The sequence below is a fragment of the Vulpes lagopus genome, chromosome 2 (assembly GCF_018345385.1).
Source record: "Vulpes lagopus strain Blue_001 chromosome 2, ASM1834538v1, whole genome shotgun sequence".
NCBI classification, from domain to species: domain Eukaryota; kingdom Metazoa; phylum Chordata; class Mammalia; order Carnivora; family Canidae; genus Vulpes; species Vulpes lagopus.
Genome location: NC_054825.1, coordinates 37,310,981 through 37,328,812, shown reverse-complemented (window position 1 = coordinate 37,328,812; position 17,832 = coordinate 37,310,981). Strand labels below are relative to the sequence as shown.

General features: G+C 57.2%; 1 protein-coding gene across 3 annotated transcripts in view; it reads right to left on the bottom strand.

Annotated features, from left to right (window-relative positions):
- Positions 1-8,920, bottom strand: part of RET (ret proto-oncogene) — a 52,088-nt gene extending 43,168 nt beyond the window's left edge. For all 3 annotated transcript variants that reach the window (XM_041745597.1, XM_041745596.1, XM_041745598.1), the window contains exon 1: positions 8,657-8,920. In XM_041745597.1, the coding sequence (XP_041601531.1) occupies positions 8,657-8,735 (79 nt within the window). In that variant the 5' untranslated portion in view covers positions 8,736-8,920. The remainder of the gene's footprint in view (positions 1-8,656) is intronic.
- Positions 8,921-17,832: the final 8,912 nt, after the last annotated feature.

Genomic DNA, 17,832 nt, shown 5'->3' with positions numbered 1-17,832 from the left:
TTGTCAGGTGGGCTGGGTGGGTTGCTGATTCCCGGTACCCCTCCTTTCCCTGGTCTTTCACAGGGTGACCCCTGGGCTGGGGCATCTTACACACAAATTGTGATGCCATTGTTTCTGGGGCATTCGAGCTTAATGTGTCTCAGGGTCCAGGTCTTCTGAGAATGTCCTCAGAGTCCCAGTGGGGTTATGGTGACTCAGCAGCAACCCCCCTTCCTCACCCCAAACATCAGGTGAACCCAGGTCCTCAAAAGGGATCTAGGGCTCTCAGTGACAGAAATGCTACTGACACAGTGAAATGCTAATGACACAAAAGGGCTTCTCAGGAATACCCGGTGGAGGTTTGATAAAGCAAGGTAAACCCAATAACCTAAAGAACCCTCACCCAATTAAAACACGGGCAAATGGCCTGAATAGTATTTCTTCAAAGAAGAAGATGCAAATGGCCAATGAGCATGTGAAAGATGTTCAACATCACTAATCATTAGAAAAATGGAAATCAAAAGTACAATGAGATACACTGTACCCAGTATGCTGCCTATAATTAAAGCAAAACAAAACAAAAATCCAGAAAATAACAAGTGTTGTTGAGGATGTGACAAAAATCAGAACTCTGACACACTGCTGGTGAGAATGTAAGATGGTGCAGCTGCTGTGGAAAACAATTTGGCAATTCCTCAAAAAATAAAACAGAATTACCATATGGCCCAGCAGTTTCACTCTTAAGTACATACCTAAGAGAACTGAAACCAGGGACGCAAACAGATATTTGTACACGAGTGTTCACAGCAGCATTATTCACCATGCTAAAAGGTGGAAACAATCCAAATATCCAACAGTAGGTGAATGGATAAATAAATGTGGTATTTACATCCAAGGGAATGTTACCCTTACAAGGAAATAAAATACTGATACATGCCACAGTGTATAAATACTTTGAAAATATGATGCTAAGAGAAAGATGCCAGAGACACAAAGGTCCATTTACATGAAATATCCAAAGCAGAGAAGCCCATAGAGACAGGACACGGAACAGTGGTTACCATGGGCCGGCACGGGGTGGGGGCCTAGGGGGCAATGCCTAGTGGCTTCGGAGTTTCCTTTGTGGTGATGAAAATGTTGTGGAACTACATAGAAGTGACATCTAGACAACACTGTGAATATACTAATAAATGCCACTGAATTGGTCACTTACAATGGTTGATTTCATGTTATGTGAATCTTACCTCACCAAAAAAAGCAAACTGCAATCATCTGCCTCCCATCCCATCCTAGTCCCCGGGCCCAACACAGGCACTGGCTGTGCTGACCAGCGGAGCTGACATGGAGGTGGTGGGGCTCAGGGGTGCGAGTCTAGAGAAGGGGGCCCCCGAGAGTGCATGCAGGAGCCCCAGGGTGTGCATTCCCACTCCCCAGGCTCTCCTTTGTACCCTGGGCCTCTCTTGAGGAGAGAAGGGCCATGTGATGGGACTCCAAGCCACAGAACATGGGCAGAGTGCCCCTCCCTGAGCACATGGCTGGCCATGGAGCAGCTAGAGGGGCACTGCACTGCAAGCAGGAGAGTCACTAAGACGCGGGGGGGGGGGGGGGTCTCTGTTACCAAGTACAATCTCACCTGCCCTCAAAGATTCGAGTGGGTGGGAAGCTAAGAAGCAAAGAATATTTCAATGGTTTCTCACTCAAGACCCTTCAAAGTTCTGTGGACTCATGTTGTGGTCCTGCTGGATGAATGTCCTGTGAAGACCACCCTGCGGGTTGCCGACATGACAAAGCTCAAACCCTCCAGTGGCAAAGCACCCCCCCCCCCCCCACCCCGTGCTAAGTGCACATTAACCCTGCTGCCAGCTACTCCAGGGCTAAGTGGCTGCTGGAACAGAGCCCTGCCCCCTGCCTCCACCCTCTCTCCTCCCCAGAAAGGACAGAGAGCAGTAGATGCCCCACAGCCAGTATTGGAGGGGCAGCATGGGGAGCAGGCAAGGAGAAAACCACCTGCACACACCCAGGACAAGCCCCAGGCCTGCCTTTCAGCATTTCACTGCTTCTGTCTTTGCTTGTTTCACTGGCAAGAGAAATTTAAAGAAAAAACTCACTAAACTCTCTAGATGCCTGCCATCACTTTGTACACCTCCAATTTAACTCCCCCCCCCCACCCCACCTTTGGGTCCTGGCACATAGAATGCACATTTTCCCCAGCATTGTCAAGGCCGTTAATTAAATTTTAGGAAGTTGCATTTTTTTCTTTTCCCCTTTCTAGAAGAGTGAGAATCACTGGAATTTGCTGGTATATAGACATCTATGGGGGGTGGGGGTGGCACCAGAACCAGCTTTGATGGGCAGTATCTTTCTGGGGGCCTTCTGATTTATTTTAGCAGCAGAGCCCTTTCTCCAATCAGTGATCAGGTCTGGCCAGTTGCTCAGAGCAGGGCTCAGAACTTCAACTCCCTGCATCCTCCTGCTGGGCCATCCTGCCTTCTAAGCACTGCTTAGAGCCCTGGACCCTGAGGAACCCATCAGCATCCCTGTCACAGAGGAGCAAAGGTCCAAGATGGCAATGAGGTACAACTGCCAATGCCTGAACCTGGGAGGGGGACTGGGGCCCCAGGACCTGCACTTCCAGGGGCACAGGCATCTTCCCTGAGTTAGGCCTGGAACTGGGCCCTGCCTGTCACAGAACCCCAGCCTTGGCCACTCTGGGCTTCGATATTGTTATGGACAACCAGAACCAGCCAGCCCACAGGTGCACAGGTGACCTTTCTGTGGTGGTACCCAGGCTGCTGTACTCTGTGGAGCCAGTCACAAGGCAAAAGCAAACAGAGGTGTTTGCTCAGGACTGGCCACCTGCTCTCCTTGGGGGCCCAGGTGGTACCTGAACTGCCAATCTCAAGGTCCTGTTGGCGTCATCTACCCCATGACCACGTTTTCTAGGTGGATCAGCTCCCGGGGCAGGGGGCTGAGGGAACAATACTACATTGCTGCCTCCTCTTTTCCCTCCTGATCCTTGCCCAGAGTCTCGGAGAAGATGGTGCAGGAGCCCACTGGCTTCACAGCTCCAGCCTCTGTGGCAAAGGGAGGTCCCAGAGGCTCCTATAACCACACAGCTTTGAAGCCTGAGATGGATGGGAGCCCAGGTCTGCTCCCAGAGTTTAGGAAAGGTGGAAAGGTGGACAGTAGAAAGACAGATGGGGAGGGAGGACAAGAAGGCCCAGTCTACATGGGCTCCCAAGTGTCTTGGACCTTTGGCTCAAAGAAAAAATCTGCTAAGGTCTTCCGAAGTGAGGTAGAGCCCTGCCTCCAAAGTCACAGCCTCCCTTAAACCCCCAACACCAGGCCTGGACTGCCACTCTGGGGTGGTGAAGGGAAAGCCAGGTGGGCTCTAGGAGGCCTCCTGGGCATTCCCACCTCTTCAAGCCTCCCAGGAGCACCCTCCCCAGGCCAGCAGAGGGCCACTTTCTGCACCTCCTCAGGCGGTCATCCAGTCCCCCTGCGTGGAAGGGAGATGGGCAGGGGGACTTGATGACCCCCTGCTGTCATTACCACATTGCAGTCCACAATCAGGATAGTCACCTGCCTGCCTGGCTGCCCATGGCCCTTTCCTACCCTGCCCCTTAGCCTGCTTCCTGCTGAGCACCTCCTCTGAAATCACGCACATGTATTCGAGAGAAGTGATGGCTTAGTGCTTCCTTTACTGCCTGCCCCCCTCCCCCTGCCAACAGTGACAGCTCTGAGGTCAAAGGCCCTTATGTTGTCTCCCCGAAGGCATTCCCTGCCCTGGAGAAGCTCTCTAGGCAGCAGATGGTCCCTCTGGGAGTGTTTGTGGATCACTATTACTGTTATTGTTATTATTAAATCACTCATTCAGAGAAACAATTGCAGAAATGAGGAGGAGGAGGACACAGGGAGGGGGAGAAGGACATGGGGAATAGGAAAGCACAGGCAGGAGGAGGAAGAGGACACAGGGAGGAGGAGGACATGGAGAGGAGGGCATGGAGAGGAGGGTATGAGGAGGAGGAGGACACTGGGAAGAAGAGGGCATGGGGAACAGGAAAACACAGGCAGGAGGAGGAGAACACGGAGAGGAGGACGTGGGGAGGAAGAAGAGGACATGGGAGGAGGAGAAAGACATGAGGAGGAGGCAGACATAGGAAGGGGAGGACATGGGGAGAAGGAAGAGGACATGGGGACCTGAGCTGAGTGCTGCCAAGGTTAGGCGCCCCTGCATTACCCTCACATCAGGAGGTGTCCTCCCCTACGCCCACAGGAAGAGGGAGGGGATTCTACAGTAGAAATGCAGCCACTTCCACGGGATGGAAGGAAGCAGTACTAGGGGGCCGGGGGTGCCTCTCTAACTCTGCTTTCATTCCGGGGTGCCTGATTGGGCACTTTCTTCTCCCAGTCTGCCCCGGAGCCCTGGGGAGGAGGTCTGTGTCCTGGATAAGGAGACACAGCTGCACCCATGCCCCGTGAAGCTCAGCACCCCACTGCATAGTAGCTTCTGTCAGGTGCTGGGTCCCCAGGCAGAGGGTACACCCTCACAGAGATCTCCTCCTGCCACACAAGAGCACACACGTCCCTCTCCTGGGGCTGGCTATGCCAGGGCCATGCCTGGGGGCTGTCTCTAAACCGGTAAGACTCCCAAACATCAGCTAAAGAAGTGGTCTGACCTAAGAAATCAGCCATGACCCTGCAGAGCTCCTGTTTCAAGCACAGCGCCACACTTCATTCCCATCGCTGTGCCAGACTGGTGGAGCCCTGAGCAGGTGGGTGAGCAGGCTCAGGGCTACCTTCCCTTCCCAGGATCCCTCTCAGCCCCATCCCTGGGCCCCACCACCACTGGCCCAGAGAGAAGGCACTGCTGAAAGCCAGAGGCCGGGGGTGGGGAATCACTAAGACTTCTCCGCCAGCTGTATGTAGGGCACAGTTTCCTCACCTGTGAAATGGGAAACCAAGGCCATGTCCCTCAGGGTTCCGGGAGGTTACAGGGAGCTAGCTGACATGCAGTGCTCAGTTGAGCACCAGCAGGCTGTGAGCTCCCTTGGGGTGGCTGCTGCTGACATCAGCCTTATCCAGTTAAGACCAGAGGACAGAGGAGTCCTCTCTCAGGTCACAGAGAGGGGTAAGGCCTCAGGGGGCTGTGGCAGCTTCCGGGCCCTCCAGTCACCTTGGCATCCTCAGGCTCCATTTTAACAGTTACCATCATTTTTAATTAGTTTTCTCTTCCCCTGGCTAAAAGGCCATTAGCTCCCCATTAGGTGAATGCATCCCATTTTCTTCACACCACCAAGGAAACAGTGATTTACTTAGCCATCCCTAAAGCAATTCTGCAGAATAAAGGCAATTTAGCAATGGGCTCAATAAACTTCCCCATTTGTTCTCAGTTTGCAGGCCCTGCCCTTACTTAGGAGCCCACCGTGTCCCTGGTTAGGCTAGGAGATGTTGGGGGCCCAGGGCAGCAGCGTGGGACGCCAGCAGCCCCCCAAAGTCAGAGTGGCTTAGTAGGGACACAGGCTAGGGTGGAGGAGAAAGAGGGAAGAGCCCAGGTGAGCTGGTAAAGCGGGACTTGTCTTCTGCTGGTCCCTGGCCAAGGAGAGGGAGGGGCCAAAAGAAAGTGAGAAGTAGGTGGCTGCCTTCCCAGGAGGGGCTGCTCTGACATCTGCTGGTTCAGGCATAAGTGGCCCACCCAGGCCACACTGCAGAGGGCTGGGCCTGGCATCCTGGAAAGGGAGCGCGCCAAGCCATGGCAAGTCTTCCCTTCTTTGCTGCCAGGGAGTGAAAGTCCTAGAGGCCTGTAGGGAGAGAGGGCAGGTCCTTCCTTGAAACCATAGGTGCTGAGCAAAAGGGAATCCAAGAAGCCAGGCCAAGAAGATGAGAGATGTGAATCCTGCTGGGGAAATGCAGGAGTCAGGGAAATGGTGCTGGGTGAGGTGTCAGCCTGGGAGAGCCCCAGAGCTCGGACTCAAACTGCTCATCCACATCCCAAGGGCGGCTGTTTCTGTGTCAGCAGCAAAATGCCAGAAACTCTTCTAGGAACAGGTCTTAGATGGAGGTTCCCCAGCTCTGGTTCTAGGATTGCTGGGGCTGATGGGCTCTGTCCTTGAGTGTATGAGGGGGTGAAGGGCAGGGGTCCCTATGTATATATGTGGGAACCCAATATGTGTACATGGCAGGAAAAGGGGCTGGGTTCCCTGGGTGAAGGTGGAGTATGAGGGTGGTCAGGCCTCACTCACTGTGGGAGTGTGTGTGTGTCCACAGGCAGTATGATCACAGATCCTTGAGCAAGAGCAGGAGTGTGTCTTGTGTGTGTGAGAGAGACAGAGACAGAGAGAGACAGAGACAGGGAGAGATACAGAGACCCTGTGTGTGTATGTGAGAGAGGAACCTTGTGTGTGTGTGTGTGTGTGTGTGTGTGTGTGAAAGAGAGAGACCCTGTGTGTGTATGAGAGAGACCCTGAGAGAGAGAGAAACCCTGTGTGTACATGTGTATGCACATGTGCACACAAACCCACCCACACGTGGACAGCATGATGTAGGAGAGGAGTCTGTCGGTACCTCCTTCTAAAGGCACATGTGCTCACGCACTATGACAGGGTGCACACACAGAGGGAACAAGCTGCGGGTATCTGTTCACGTCCCGTGGCCTTGCCGTGAGTGACCCTGTTCCCACCTTTCTGGCTGGCTCTGAAGCAGCGGGGCCCCCTTCTTCTAGGCCCCTGCCTCTTCATCTGGGTTGCCTCCCTACACCCCTCCTGTCAGTCCCCAGCACAGAAGAGAGCTTCCTGCCTTGGGGAATTGTCAGCCAAAGGGGAAGGTCTCCCCTAGAGACTCAGAGCATCTCTTGGGTGAAAGGCCGGGCCACTGGGATGCTGTGTCCACAAGAGGGCGCCCGAGGCCAGGCGGCTCTCAGCCTGGGTGGGTCCTGGAGCAGCAGCACGGGCCGCGGGTGCGGTCTGGTTCAGCTCAGGGAGAGCCAGCCTCATCAGCTCCACGGTGGCTTCAAGGGAAGGGTGCCCATATTCCTCTCCAAGGGCCCCAGCTGTCTCCTCCTGGGTGCTGCAGGGCCACTTCTCCACTCTCAGCATCGGCCAACGGGGGTTTCTCGGTCATTCCAAGGGAAGGGTGGGCAGGGTGGGACGCTTCTGTTCCCTGGACCAGAGAGCCTGTCTTTGGCCACCAAATTCTGTGGGCCAGGGGTGTGAGAAAGCCACCTGTCTTCTTGCCAAGTGCCACAGGCAGACCGTGGCAGCCTGGGCCCCACAGTCTAGCCCTTAGAGCCTCCCGGCACCCCAGCTCAGCTCATGGCTGTGGAAGAGCACAGGGAAATCCTCTGCAGGGTGCAGAAGCTGGCACAGGTTGCCTCGCCAGCTCTGGCTTCCGACTCACACCTGACCACACACCTACAACTACAAAGTTACAACTGAGAGTTACAAGAGACCTTTAGAACATTCTATTTGTGTTTACTTCTGCTCTGACTGCAGCCTCCTAGGGGTCTTCCCCCAGCAGCCCAGTGACCCCAGACTTCTAACACGGGAAACAGACCCTCTCCCCCTCTTTCCTTCTCAAGGCAAGGGAATGGCTTCTCCCCTGTCCTCCCCGTGATGGGCTGGGAACACAGATTCTGGCTTCGGGATCTGCCAGGGAAACTCAGGATCCAGTCACACGAACGAAGCCTTGCGGCAGGTCTGTGAACCCAGAGTCTGCAAGAGCAGGGGCAAGGGGCAGGGGGCCACCACTTGCCCTGTCCCTGAGGGCCACAGGGAGGGAAAGCCCTTTGTAAGCAGTGGGGGACGCGGCTTCCCTGCTGCTTCGGTGCATCAGCCAAGGCTGGCTCGAGGGGCACTGAAGGCGCGGCCAGGGGCTTGGGGGGCTCAGAGGCTGTGCTGCCGCGGGTCCCTTGCGCGCGGGAGTGGGCTGCGGCCGTGAGCAGCCTCCGCAAGGCCACGTCCGGGCTCCGGCGCCGAGCGGGCCGCTGGCAGCGCAGGTCCTGCCCCGCGCTAAGGTGGCCCAGAGCCGACTCCCGGCCGCGGCCCCGGCGCGCGACTGTCACGCTGCGGGTCGGGCCTCGGGCCCCGCGGGCTGCGCTGGGCCAGGCCGAGCGGGCCCTCGAGGGCAGCGTCCCAGAAACCGCGGGCTTCTGGGTCCTTTAAAGACTGGGGCGGCAGGAACGCACCGGGGCGAGCGCCTCCTCCGTCCGCAGACACGTATGAGCGCGAGCGCGAGCGCGGCCGTGCCCGCACCCTCGAGGGCCGGGGCCGGGGCCGGGGCCGGGGCCGGGGCCGGGGCCGGGGCCGGGGCCGGGGCAGCCGAGCCGAGCCGGAGGAGCAGGGCAGCGACGAGCGGCGGCGACGACGCCAGGACCCAACGGGGCAGCCTCGCGGGCTTTCGCGGCCCCGACTCGGCTCCGCACCCGGGGACGGCCACGGCGCCCGCCCGCTCGGCTCCCAGGCGCGGCTGCGGCTGCGGCTGCGGCTGCGGCTGCGGCTGCGGCTCGCGCCCGGGCACGGAGCCCGGCCCGCTCCGGCGGGGCCTCGGGCCCGGGAGCGCCGCCCCACGTCGCGCCGCGCTCTGCCCCGGCGGGGGCCACCGCGCCCGGGGAAGGCGTCTCCAGCGCAGCGCAGCCCGCCCGCCGCCTCGCGCCGAGCTCCCCGCCGCCCGCAGGACTCACCTTGGCCGAGCAGCGGCAGCAGCAGCAGCAGCCGCAGCCCCGCGGCGCGGGCCGTCGCCGTCGCCGTCGCCGTCGCCATGGCCCGTGCGCGCGGGGGCCGTGGCGGGAGGGCCGGTGGCTGCCGGGGTCTCGGCGGCGGGCGGGGCTCAGCCTGGCCGCCCCATGCCTGCCCGGGGCGCGGCGGACACCGGGGCGCGGAGCGTCGGGGCGCGGACCCCGCTGCTCGCCGCCGCGGAGCGCCTGGCTCGGGGCGCGGGACTGAGGCGCGGCGGGCGCGGGCTGCGCTGGAGCGGCGGGCAGGGGCGGGGCGGGGCGGGGCGGGGCGGGGCCGGGGTGCGGGCGGGGCGCGGAGAGAAGGCGGGCGCGGGGCGCGGGGCGCGGGGGCCGGGGAGGGGGGCGCGGGGTCGGGGCCGGGGCGCGGGCCGGGCGGGGCCGGGGCGCGGGGCGCGGAGAGAAGGCGGGCGCGGGGCGCGGGGCGCGGGGCCGGGGCCGGGGTCGGGCCGGGGCGCGGGGCGCGGAGCGACGCGCGGGGCGCGGGGCCGGGGGCGCGGGGCCGGGCGGGGCCGGGCGGGGCCGGGGCGCGGGGCGCGGAGAGAAGGCGGGCGCGGGGCGCGGGGCGCGGGGCCGGGGCCGGGGTCGGGGCCGGGGCGCGGGGCGCGGAGCGACGTGCGGGCGGCGGGGAGCGGACCTGCCGCCCCGCACCCGGCCGCGTCCTCAGCCCGCGCGCGGGCTCCGGCCATGCTCCTGGTCCCGCCGGCCGCCGGGCGCGGGCAGGGAACCGCGCGTAGGGGCGCGCCCCGGCGGACCGCGAGCCCGGGCGCCCCGCCCCGCCCTCAGCCCCCCGCGGAGCGCATCCTCCGCCATTTCTCGGAGGCAGAGGGGACGCGGCGGGGCGCGGCGGAGCAGGGGCCCGGGCCGGGGAAGGGGAGCCTGAGCGCTTTCTGCGCACTCCTGGAGCGAGCCGGGCGCGTGGCTTACAGGGTCCGGGTATGGCCCGGGGGCTGCTTTGGGATCCCCCTCTCTGTAGGGCTGCCCGGACCAGTGGGAGCCGGAAACTGGCTCAGGCCTTCAGAGAGGCCTGGCACTGGCCGCCCCCTGGGGTGCCCGGAGGGTGACAGTCCTCCCTTCGCAAACAGAAGAACTCTTAGGGTGTGGACTAGACTGGGTAGGAGAGCAACTAGCTGGGACCCAAAGTAACTTCGTTTTTGCCCGAGTAAAGGATGCCCATAAACACACCCAGCCCTATATAAAGGGGGAGACCGAGACTCTGGCTCCCTAACGTGCGGGGTCCTGGGGTAAGGCTGGAGTTGGAGTCTAAGTTTCTAGAAAAGTCCATCGTTCTCCCACTCCTACCTGTCTTCTGAGGTCTGGCCTCCACCTAGGGGAAGAGGAATAGAAGCCCACGGGGCCTTGGGGTGGGAGGGGCCAAGGTGGGAGGCCTGGAGTGCCCCTTCTTCAGCGTCTCTTCTTCCTGCTGTGAGGAGAGCCCCGCCCTCTTCAGGGCTGAGTAAGAGATGAGCGCATCACTCTGCAGATATGAAGTCAAAGTGAAGTCACCCTGGCAGGCAGGAGGAGCTGCCCGAGGCTTCTGCCAGCAGAGATGTCCAGAGCAGGCCTGCTGGCTGGAGGCCAGGGCGCTGTGCTGCCAGCTCAGGAGAGCCACCCTGCGGCCACCAGACCTTGGGTTGCTTGCCAGATACCACCAGAGCCCCAGGGCCTTGGATTTTTGGGTCTGGAGTTTGCCATGGGAGGGCTCTTGGGTGCAGGCAAGCCTTACTTCTGGCGCAAATAAGGACTACCAAGGCTGTGTTACTCAGCCCTGCCCAGGGAAGGGACTTGAGTAGGAAGCAAGGGGCTGAGGGGACTTCATTACAAATCTCTCATGGCAAGAGAATGCAGAAGAATAGGGGTGGCCTGGCCCATTCTTCCAACCAGCCTCATCCCCACACCTCTCAGGGACCACTGTGGCCAGGCACTGGCTGACACTGGACAGGCTAGATGTCTGGTTATGCTCTGTGTGACCACGTAAAAGCTGAGGCCGTGGTCCTGCTCGACCTCCTCAGGCCTTTCCACACTCTCTCCACCACCACCTTTGAGGGTTTTGAGGGGACACCTCACACTATGGTGGGGGCATTGCCCTCTTCTTAGAAAAAGGTCTGGGAGGCTTCACATGTATTTCCCTGTATACATGTGCATGGGCATACATGTATACATATGTATATATGCTTGTATTCACATACATGGACATTCCTACCCTCTCCCACTGCATGCCCGGGGACCTAACCGGAGTGGCATCCAGTAGAGGGCAGAGGTGAAGACTTAGCCTTGCTGGCCTAAGAACTGCAAGGAGGGAGGTGACTCAGTCCTTTTGGGGCCTGGGCATTGGCTCAGGATCCCTAACATCAGAGCAGCAGGAAGGAGCTTCATCACTCAGCAGAGAGGAAATAGATGTGGCCTCCCTGAGGTCCCAGAAGGGGAGGTCAGAGGACAAGCTGAGGTAGAATCCAAAGGTGCCAGACTGTGATCCCGAGGGAGTTCTCCTCCTCACTTCTCTGTCCCAGGGGGCCCCGGGACATTTGCCTGGGAGAGTCTGTAGGAGGTTCATACTCCATGTCTTGGCTTCTCCTAGTCATCTCTCTTTCAGCCTCAGTTTCCCCAGCTCTAAGCATCTCTCTCTCTCTCAGAAGGAAGAGTGAGGATAAAAAGAGGGAGTACATGTGAGAGTGAAGCTCAGTGCCAAGCACCCAGTAAGTGCTCAATAAATCGTAGCCATCATCTTGCCCAGGTTTAGGAGTTGGCTCTTGGCATCTTTGCTCCAACAGACCACAGTGTTGGGGGGTGGGGTGGGCTCCCATGGGCACTGAGAGGCTGTCTGGGATCTGGGGAGGAGTGCATTACAGTGTTGTTGGTGCTCTCCACCGATGCCCACAGATCCCCTTGGAATATCACCAGGGCAACTTTTATCAATACATAGATCCCTGGGCCCCACCTCCCCGCCCCCCCCAAAAAAAATCCCCATTAAAAAAAGTTCCCCAAGAGATTCAGATTTGAGATTTTGCTTTGAAGTGAGTCAAACCTGAGTTTCTGTTTTGCCACTTATAGTCGTGTGACATTGCATAAATCACTTTACCTCTCTGAGCCACAGTTTTGTCATGTGTAAAATGGGGGCTGAAATAGTGTCCCCCCCCAACCCCACAGCTGTGAGGAGTGAATAGTGTTTGCAAGGCCCTGCCCCTAGTGCAGAATCAGGTGCTCAGTGGGCAGACAGCTCCAATGTTATCCCAGCAGCAGTCTTTGCTTCTGAGCAGGTGAGACCTACTTGGAGCCCCTTGAGTCTGGCCCCAGAACACAGCACAGGGAAGGGAGGGTGGAGGTCAAGCCCAGCACAGTGACAGATCCCAGCCAGCATGCTGCGCTTGCCCAAGTGGGGAGGAGCTGCTGCTGGAGCTGGAAGGTAGGGCAGGGTGCTCTGTGACCATGACCCAGGTGGCTATGGGGACTCAGTGAGGTTCAAGGGAGCTGAGAAGGCCAGCTGTTAGGAGTGGAGGCTAAGTGAGGGGAGAAGAAACCCTGGTCCAGGGGAGGCCCTTGTGGGGAAAGGGAAACAAAGACAGGAGCACAGCCCAGTCCTGAGGGCACTGGAAGACTAGGCAGCGGTTCCTGGAACTACTGACAGAGGCCTCTCAGGTCCTGCCTGGGGGCCAGGTGTGGTCAGAGTTAGTGTGGGAGGGGGTCTCAGTCCCTCCTGCAGGTGCACATTGCAGTGGCTGGAGGCATAGACCCAGACTGACTGTGCTTATTGTTAGTTAACTACTCAGTGCCTCAGTTTCCCTTTGTAAGTGAGGGTAATAATAGTACCTACCACTACACTTTGCAACCCCAGTGGGATGTCAAGATGGAGGCAGGTCTGTCATTCCATGGTTTGCCCTTCTCTAGGCACAGCTACAAAAAGAGCCAATGCCCACCAGCTGGCACTGAGGGGCCCCACAGTAGGGCTCTCCACTCAGCCACCCTGATGTCAAACATGCTATCTCCACCACACTCTCACAACACACCAGGATCGGGCTCGCGGGATATGGCACCGAGACCCTCTTCGCCTTACTCTGGGCAGGCCATCCGCCTGCCTTGCCACCCATAGCTGGCATTTGCAGCCAGGGCCTCAACCTGGCTGGCGAGAGGAGCCTCCCTGGGGCCTGACAAGTTGCAGGTGCCTGAGAGCTGAGCCCAGGGCTCCAAGGCAGGAGCAACCGGGTCCCACATATCTGTATGCAGATAACAGATACAGAGCCCCGTGTACAGATACAGACCCAGTGGAGCTCACCTCCATCCCGAGGGCCTGACCTCAACTCTGTGCCCCAACTTACCCTTCCATGGGCCGCCTCAACAGATTTGTTTTTCTTCTCTGAATTTCCTCCCTTGACTTCCTTTCTTGGTTTTCCTCTTTTCCTTCTCCGCCCTCTCCCACCCCATTCTCTCAAAGGAATCTCTTCTCCATTCCTTTCAACCAGCACAAGAACTGGGTTCGCTGCAGTTAGGAGCAGAGCCTCAGTTTCTTCACTTGTTACATGAAAATAATATTATGGTACCTGCCTTGCAGGTTGTGAAGCTAAACCCAAATGAAGCATGACAGGACCAGACCAGTTCCTGGCCCAGCAGGGAATGGACATCTTCCTTTCTGTTCTTCCAGGGCTCCTCTGAAGTCCAGGGGGCCATCTAGGTGGTAGCCTGGGGGTGCTGGCATGGTGTGAAGATTGCAGGTGAGCTCTGTGTTGTGTCCTCATCTGTATGACTGAGGCATGTTCCCAGCAGCATGTTGCTAATGTCTCTGGACCTAGGTGGGGGAGCAGAGTTCTTTTCCTCCAGGTGTCTGAGGACAACTGAGTCCCCACACAGTCAGGAGGCGCTGTCATTGTTCCCATCGGTCCCTATCAGCTATAGAACCTGAGACTAAGAGGCCAAAGAGGTCAATGGACATTGCTAAGGTAGCACCAAAAGCAGGCGGTTCCTAAACCTGAGCTATCTGCTTCTCTGTGCTCTGGCTCCCCACTTGTATTAGGACAATTCACACCCACATGGGGATGGCAGCCAAACACAAGCCTGGCGCCTGTCACTTGACCGCCCCACAGGACATGCCGCCTTCTCAGTGAAAGGAGAGAGCCCTAGAACCCAGAGTCCTCTTGCCGCAGGCGCACTTATCTGGCCATGCAATTATACATTGGGGAGTGCCGAGTTGATTAATGCCTGCACCCTACCTCACCCGAGTCCCCAGCTTCAGGGCACTGCTGGCTAGAGGCGGCTGGAGACTGATGGGGCCTCAGGCCTGACAATGCCTGCCTCTTGCATCACGTGGACGCCAAGGAGAAGGGCCATCCTGGCTCACAGGCAAGCCAGAGATGCTACGGGGCTCGAATTGGCAAGTCCAGCAAATGTGGCCTGAATGCTTTTTAGAAAAAACATCTCCCAAGGCAGTTTCATAATCTGCCTTGTAATGCAGATTTAGACAAGTTTTTACGAATGCACTTTTTAAAATAGGTCTTAATGGATCCTTTGCAGTAGTTACAGTCCATTGTGTAAATGCAAACAGAAGGCTTTTTGAAAACATGTATTATTGATCAGAAAGGCAGCAGCAATTAGAAGCCAGTGTGTCATATTATTCAATACACACTTCCTATACAGGCCTGCTTGTACTCACTCATAACTTTCTGACAAATTATCCTGTCACTAGGAAGCCTTTTCTTTTCCCTTTTGCTTCTGAAAGTGAAGGAGGACCTCCCCATCAGTTAGTTATTAGCTGGAGGCGAATGAAAAATTAAGCTTATCTTTACCGCAGCAAAACTTATTTATGACTTCTCCTTTGGTTTCAAGACTGAAATGGCAAAACCTTCAGGTAAGATGGATGATGCTTCTATGATCCAGATGGAAACAGAAAAGGAGAAAAAAATGGAAAACCAAACCAAACCAAACTAGTGACAAGATAGCAGTGTGCTACAGGAAGTCTGAGCTGGAGGACCCGGCAGGGAATCCTGCTCTGCGGGAAGGATACAGAAGCAGAGGGAGAGAAGCCACCCAGCGAGCCAGCCGAGGGTTCACAGGGAGAGGGCTGCCCGAGCCCCTAACGTCTCCAGTCTTATTATTTTCCCTCCTTGTCATGGAACCTAAAATGATGGACTGAGTATAAAGTTAAAATTTGGTTTTGCTCAAAAACACATATGTGAATCTATACCCAATGGGCACATTTCCCACTTACCCTCCTTCTGGGAGAGTTAATTTATTTAACAAACATTTACTGGGCACTTACTCTATTCTAGGCACTGGAGACCCTACAGTGAACAAGACAAAGACCCTCTCTTCCTGATACTTCTTGCCCACAATCGCCAACACAGTAGGGACAGAGGCAGTACATCTTAAAGTGACCCCAAGCACCGAAGGACGGGGGACAGGACGTCGGTCAGGGCTGGCTGCTCCAGGCATCTGTCTTGGGGCAAGCTGTGAGAGACAGCACTGCTCTCCTTGGAGATGGCGCTGCAGGTGGGAGGGGGCCTTGGAGTTAGCTTGTGCTGTACCTGCAGACAAGACTTCGTAGTTGGTCTTCTTAGGAGAGCGCCTCCCAGCAGCCTTACCCACGCCTTCTGGAAGCTGCAGCTCTCGGCCCTGAGAGGGTTACAGCCTACAGAATCTGCAAAGCACAAACTCTGGCCTGGACAGTCTTTTGGAGCCGAAAAAACCTGATGTGCTGTTGGAATGCTGACAAATAGGAAGTCCATTGACTTAATGCCCTGTAATGGCTTCTACCATTACAGGGCATTACAGGCATCCTTGCCCAGGATGGCGTGGGTTGCCACTCCAGGCATAGTGTGCAGCTTCTAGGTCATCTCAGGCCTGGGTGTGGGTGCTGAGGCAGTGTGCTGTGAGCTGGATGGGCTGCAGGGCGGGGTTGGGTGGGGGGAGTGGCTGGCAACCTTCCTGTGGTGGGTGCAGAGCTTGAGGGGTATAGCCCGGGTGGTTCCCCCAGCCCCTGGTTTGCAGACAGGTTCAGGAGCACGGCACCTACTCACCCCCCAGCCTGAATCACTCCTGCAGAACTTGCCCAGCTCTTTCAGAAGCCCCAAGCTTGTCTCAGGTAGATCACTGCTTCCTTCCACCCCAACACCTCCTGAGGTTGCTCCCTGAGCCTAGGCCTGTCCAGAGCTCCCACCCTTGTTGCAGTCTCCTCACACAGGCCAGATGGGGTACCCTCTCTGCTTGCTGAGAAGTTGGCCAGCCTGGCCTTCTTCCCCTAGAACAGCGCTGTCCAGTGGAATGTTCTGCGGTGGTAGAAACATTCTACTCTGTGCTGTCCAAGTGTGGCTACTGGGCACTTGAAATTGGACTAGTGGGACCGAGGAACTGAATTTTTAATTTTACTGAACTTATAATAATATGAAATTAAATAGTCGCACATGACTAGTATACTTACTAGGCAATGAAGCTTTAAGAAACAGCTCCCTAGCCCCGCCTGGACCTCCTGGCACAAACCACCCCTCCTGGCTTGAGGGCAGAGAAACCAAAGCCAGCTGAATTGCTCAGCCCAAGGCCATGCGGGTGCCCAGTATGGTCCCGGTGGGCTCTCTGATCCAGCAGCTTTCTCTCTGGTTTTCGACTTCCTAGTGGTTTGAAAAGGCCACAGGCCCAAGGAGAAGGGTAGCGTTGCTGGGGCACACCCTGGGCACCGCTTGCCCTGGGGAACTTCTGTTTGCCTCCAGGCTCAGCCCCAGGCCTGACCATGCCTCCTGAAACCTTGGGCTTCTGCAGGCAGAGTGAGCACAGCTCCATTGCCACAATGCCCAGCTCTCAGGGGCCTCTTCCGAGAGGTGCTGATGAGTTCGTGCATATTAAGATGCAGTGATGAAGGGCTGTCAGGGGACTCTGTTCAGCAGTCTGAGACCTGAGGGCCTGCTTGCCCCTGCTGGGAGCTCAGCACCTGGCCCCTCTCCCTGGCCCTCATCCCTCTGCTAGCAAGCTCCCCCTACCCCACCACGGTCTCAGACTCCCTGCGTGTTCCCTGGCCACCAGCCTCCACTGGCTGTTCCTTCTGCCTGGAATACTCTTCTGGCCTCCTCCTGGCCCCTTCTGTTGTTCAACTCCTATTCGTCATTCAGAAGCCTCGGCTCCAAGGCACTATTCTTCCCAGCCCATGTAGACACTCTGAAGGGGACCCAGTGTGCCTCCTGGTCTAACTGTGCTAGTCTTCTCCCTGAACCCTTGGCGGGGGATCCAGTGAGGATTCAGAGTGCTGGTCAAATGTCCTGCTGTGAGAAATAGTCCTCCAGGTGGTGGGGACAGCCTGGGCAAAGGCAAGGATGTTTGCTTAGGAAGGCCAGTGGGGGAGTACGAGGCCATGGGCTGAGACAGGATCAGTCCTGCTGCCCCTTCATGGGCAACCCCCTGCCCTTTGTGCCCCTTCTTGGCACAAAGGAGACTCCAGACTTCCTTCCTTGGTGTAAATAGAAGCATCTGTAAAAATCAGCCGAAGGAGCTACATGACCATGGGCTTGAGCTGCAAAACAACTTGCAGGGAGAGAACAAGTCGCCCCAAATAAATCATTTGGGGCCTGACATTTGAAGCATTTGAGTTTGAGACCAAACACAGATGCCCTTTAGATAAATACATTTTTGAGTAGTGTTCAGTGGGAGAAGTTTATGACTTTAATAGGTTTTTAGTGTTAGACAAGCATCAGGAAGTGTTTTGTTGAGAGACTTTCTCTTAAAAAGCTCAGAAACCTTCATTTAACCTCTAGCCCTTTAAACATAAGGATGCAAGGATCCTCAGCCAAAGGAGCATTCGCTTTTTCCAGGTTCCCAGGGGATTTGCTGGGATTGCTCAACTGAGGAATGTTCCGAAGACCTCAGTACTCCAGGCCAGTGCGGGTGGTGGATGGGAGGGGTCTCTTGGGAAACTGATTTAGAAGCCTAGAAGTGTCCTCATCATTCAGAGCAGCACCCCTTCCCCTCCCCAGCCCCCGCACCCTACCCTGGAGGAGCCTGAATGATTGGTCCTCAGGAAGAAGGGCTCCATGTGAAGGATGTGGGTCCCCCTGAGGCCTCCAGAGGCTGGCAGTTTTCTGTGGATTGGAAACCTTGCAAAGTTCCCCACGCTGAAGTCCAGGAGTACGAAGGCTGAGCTCACCTTGGGCCCC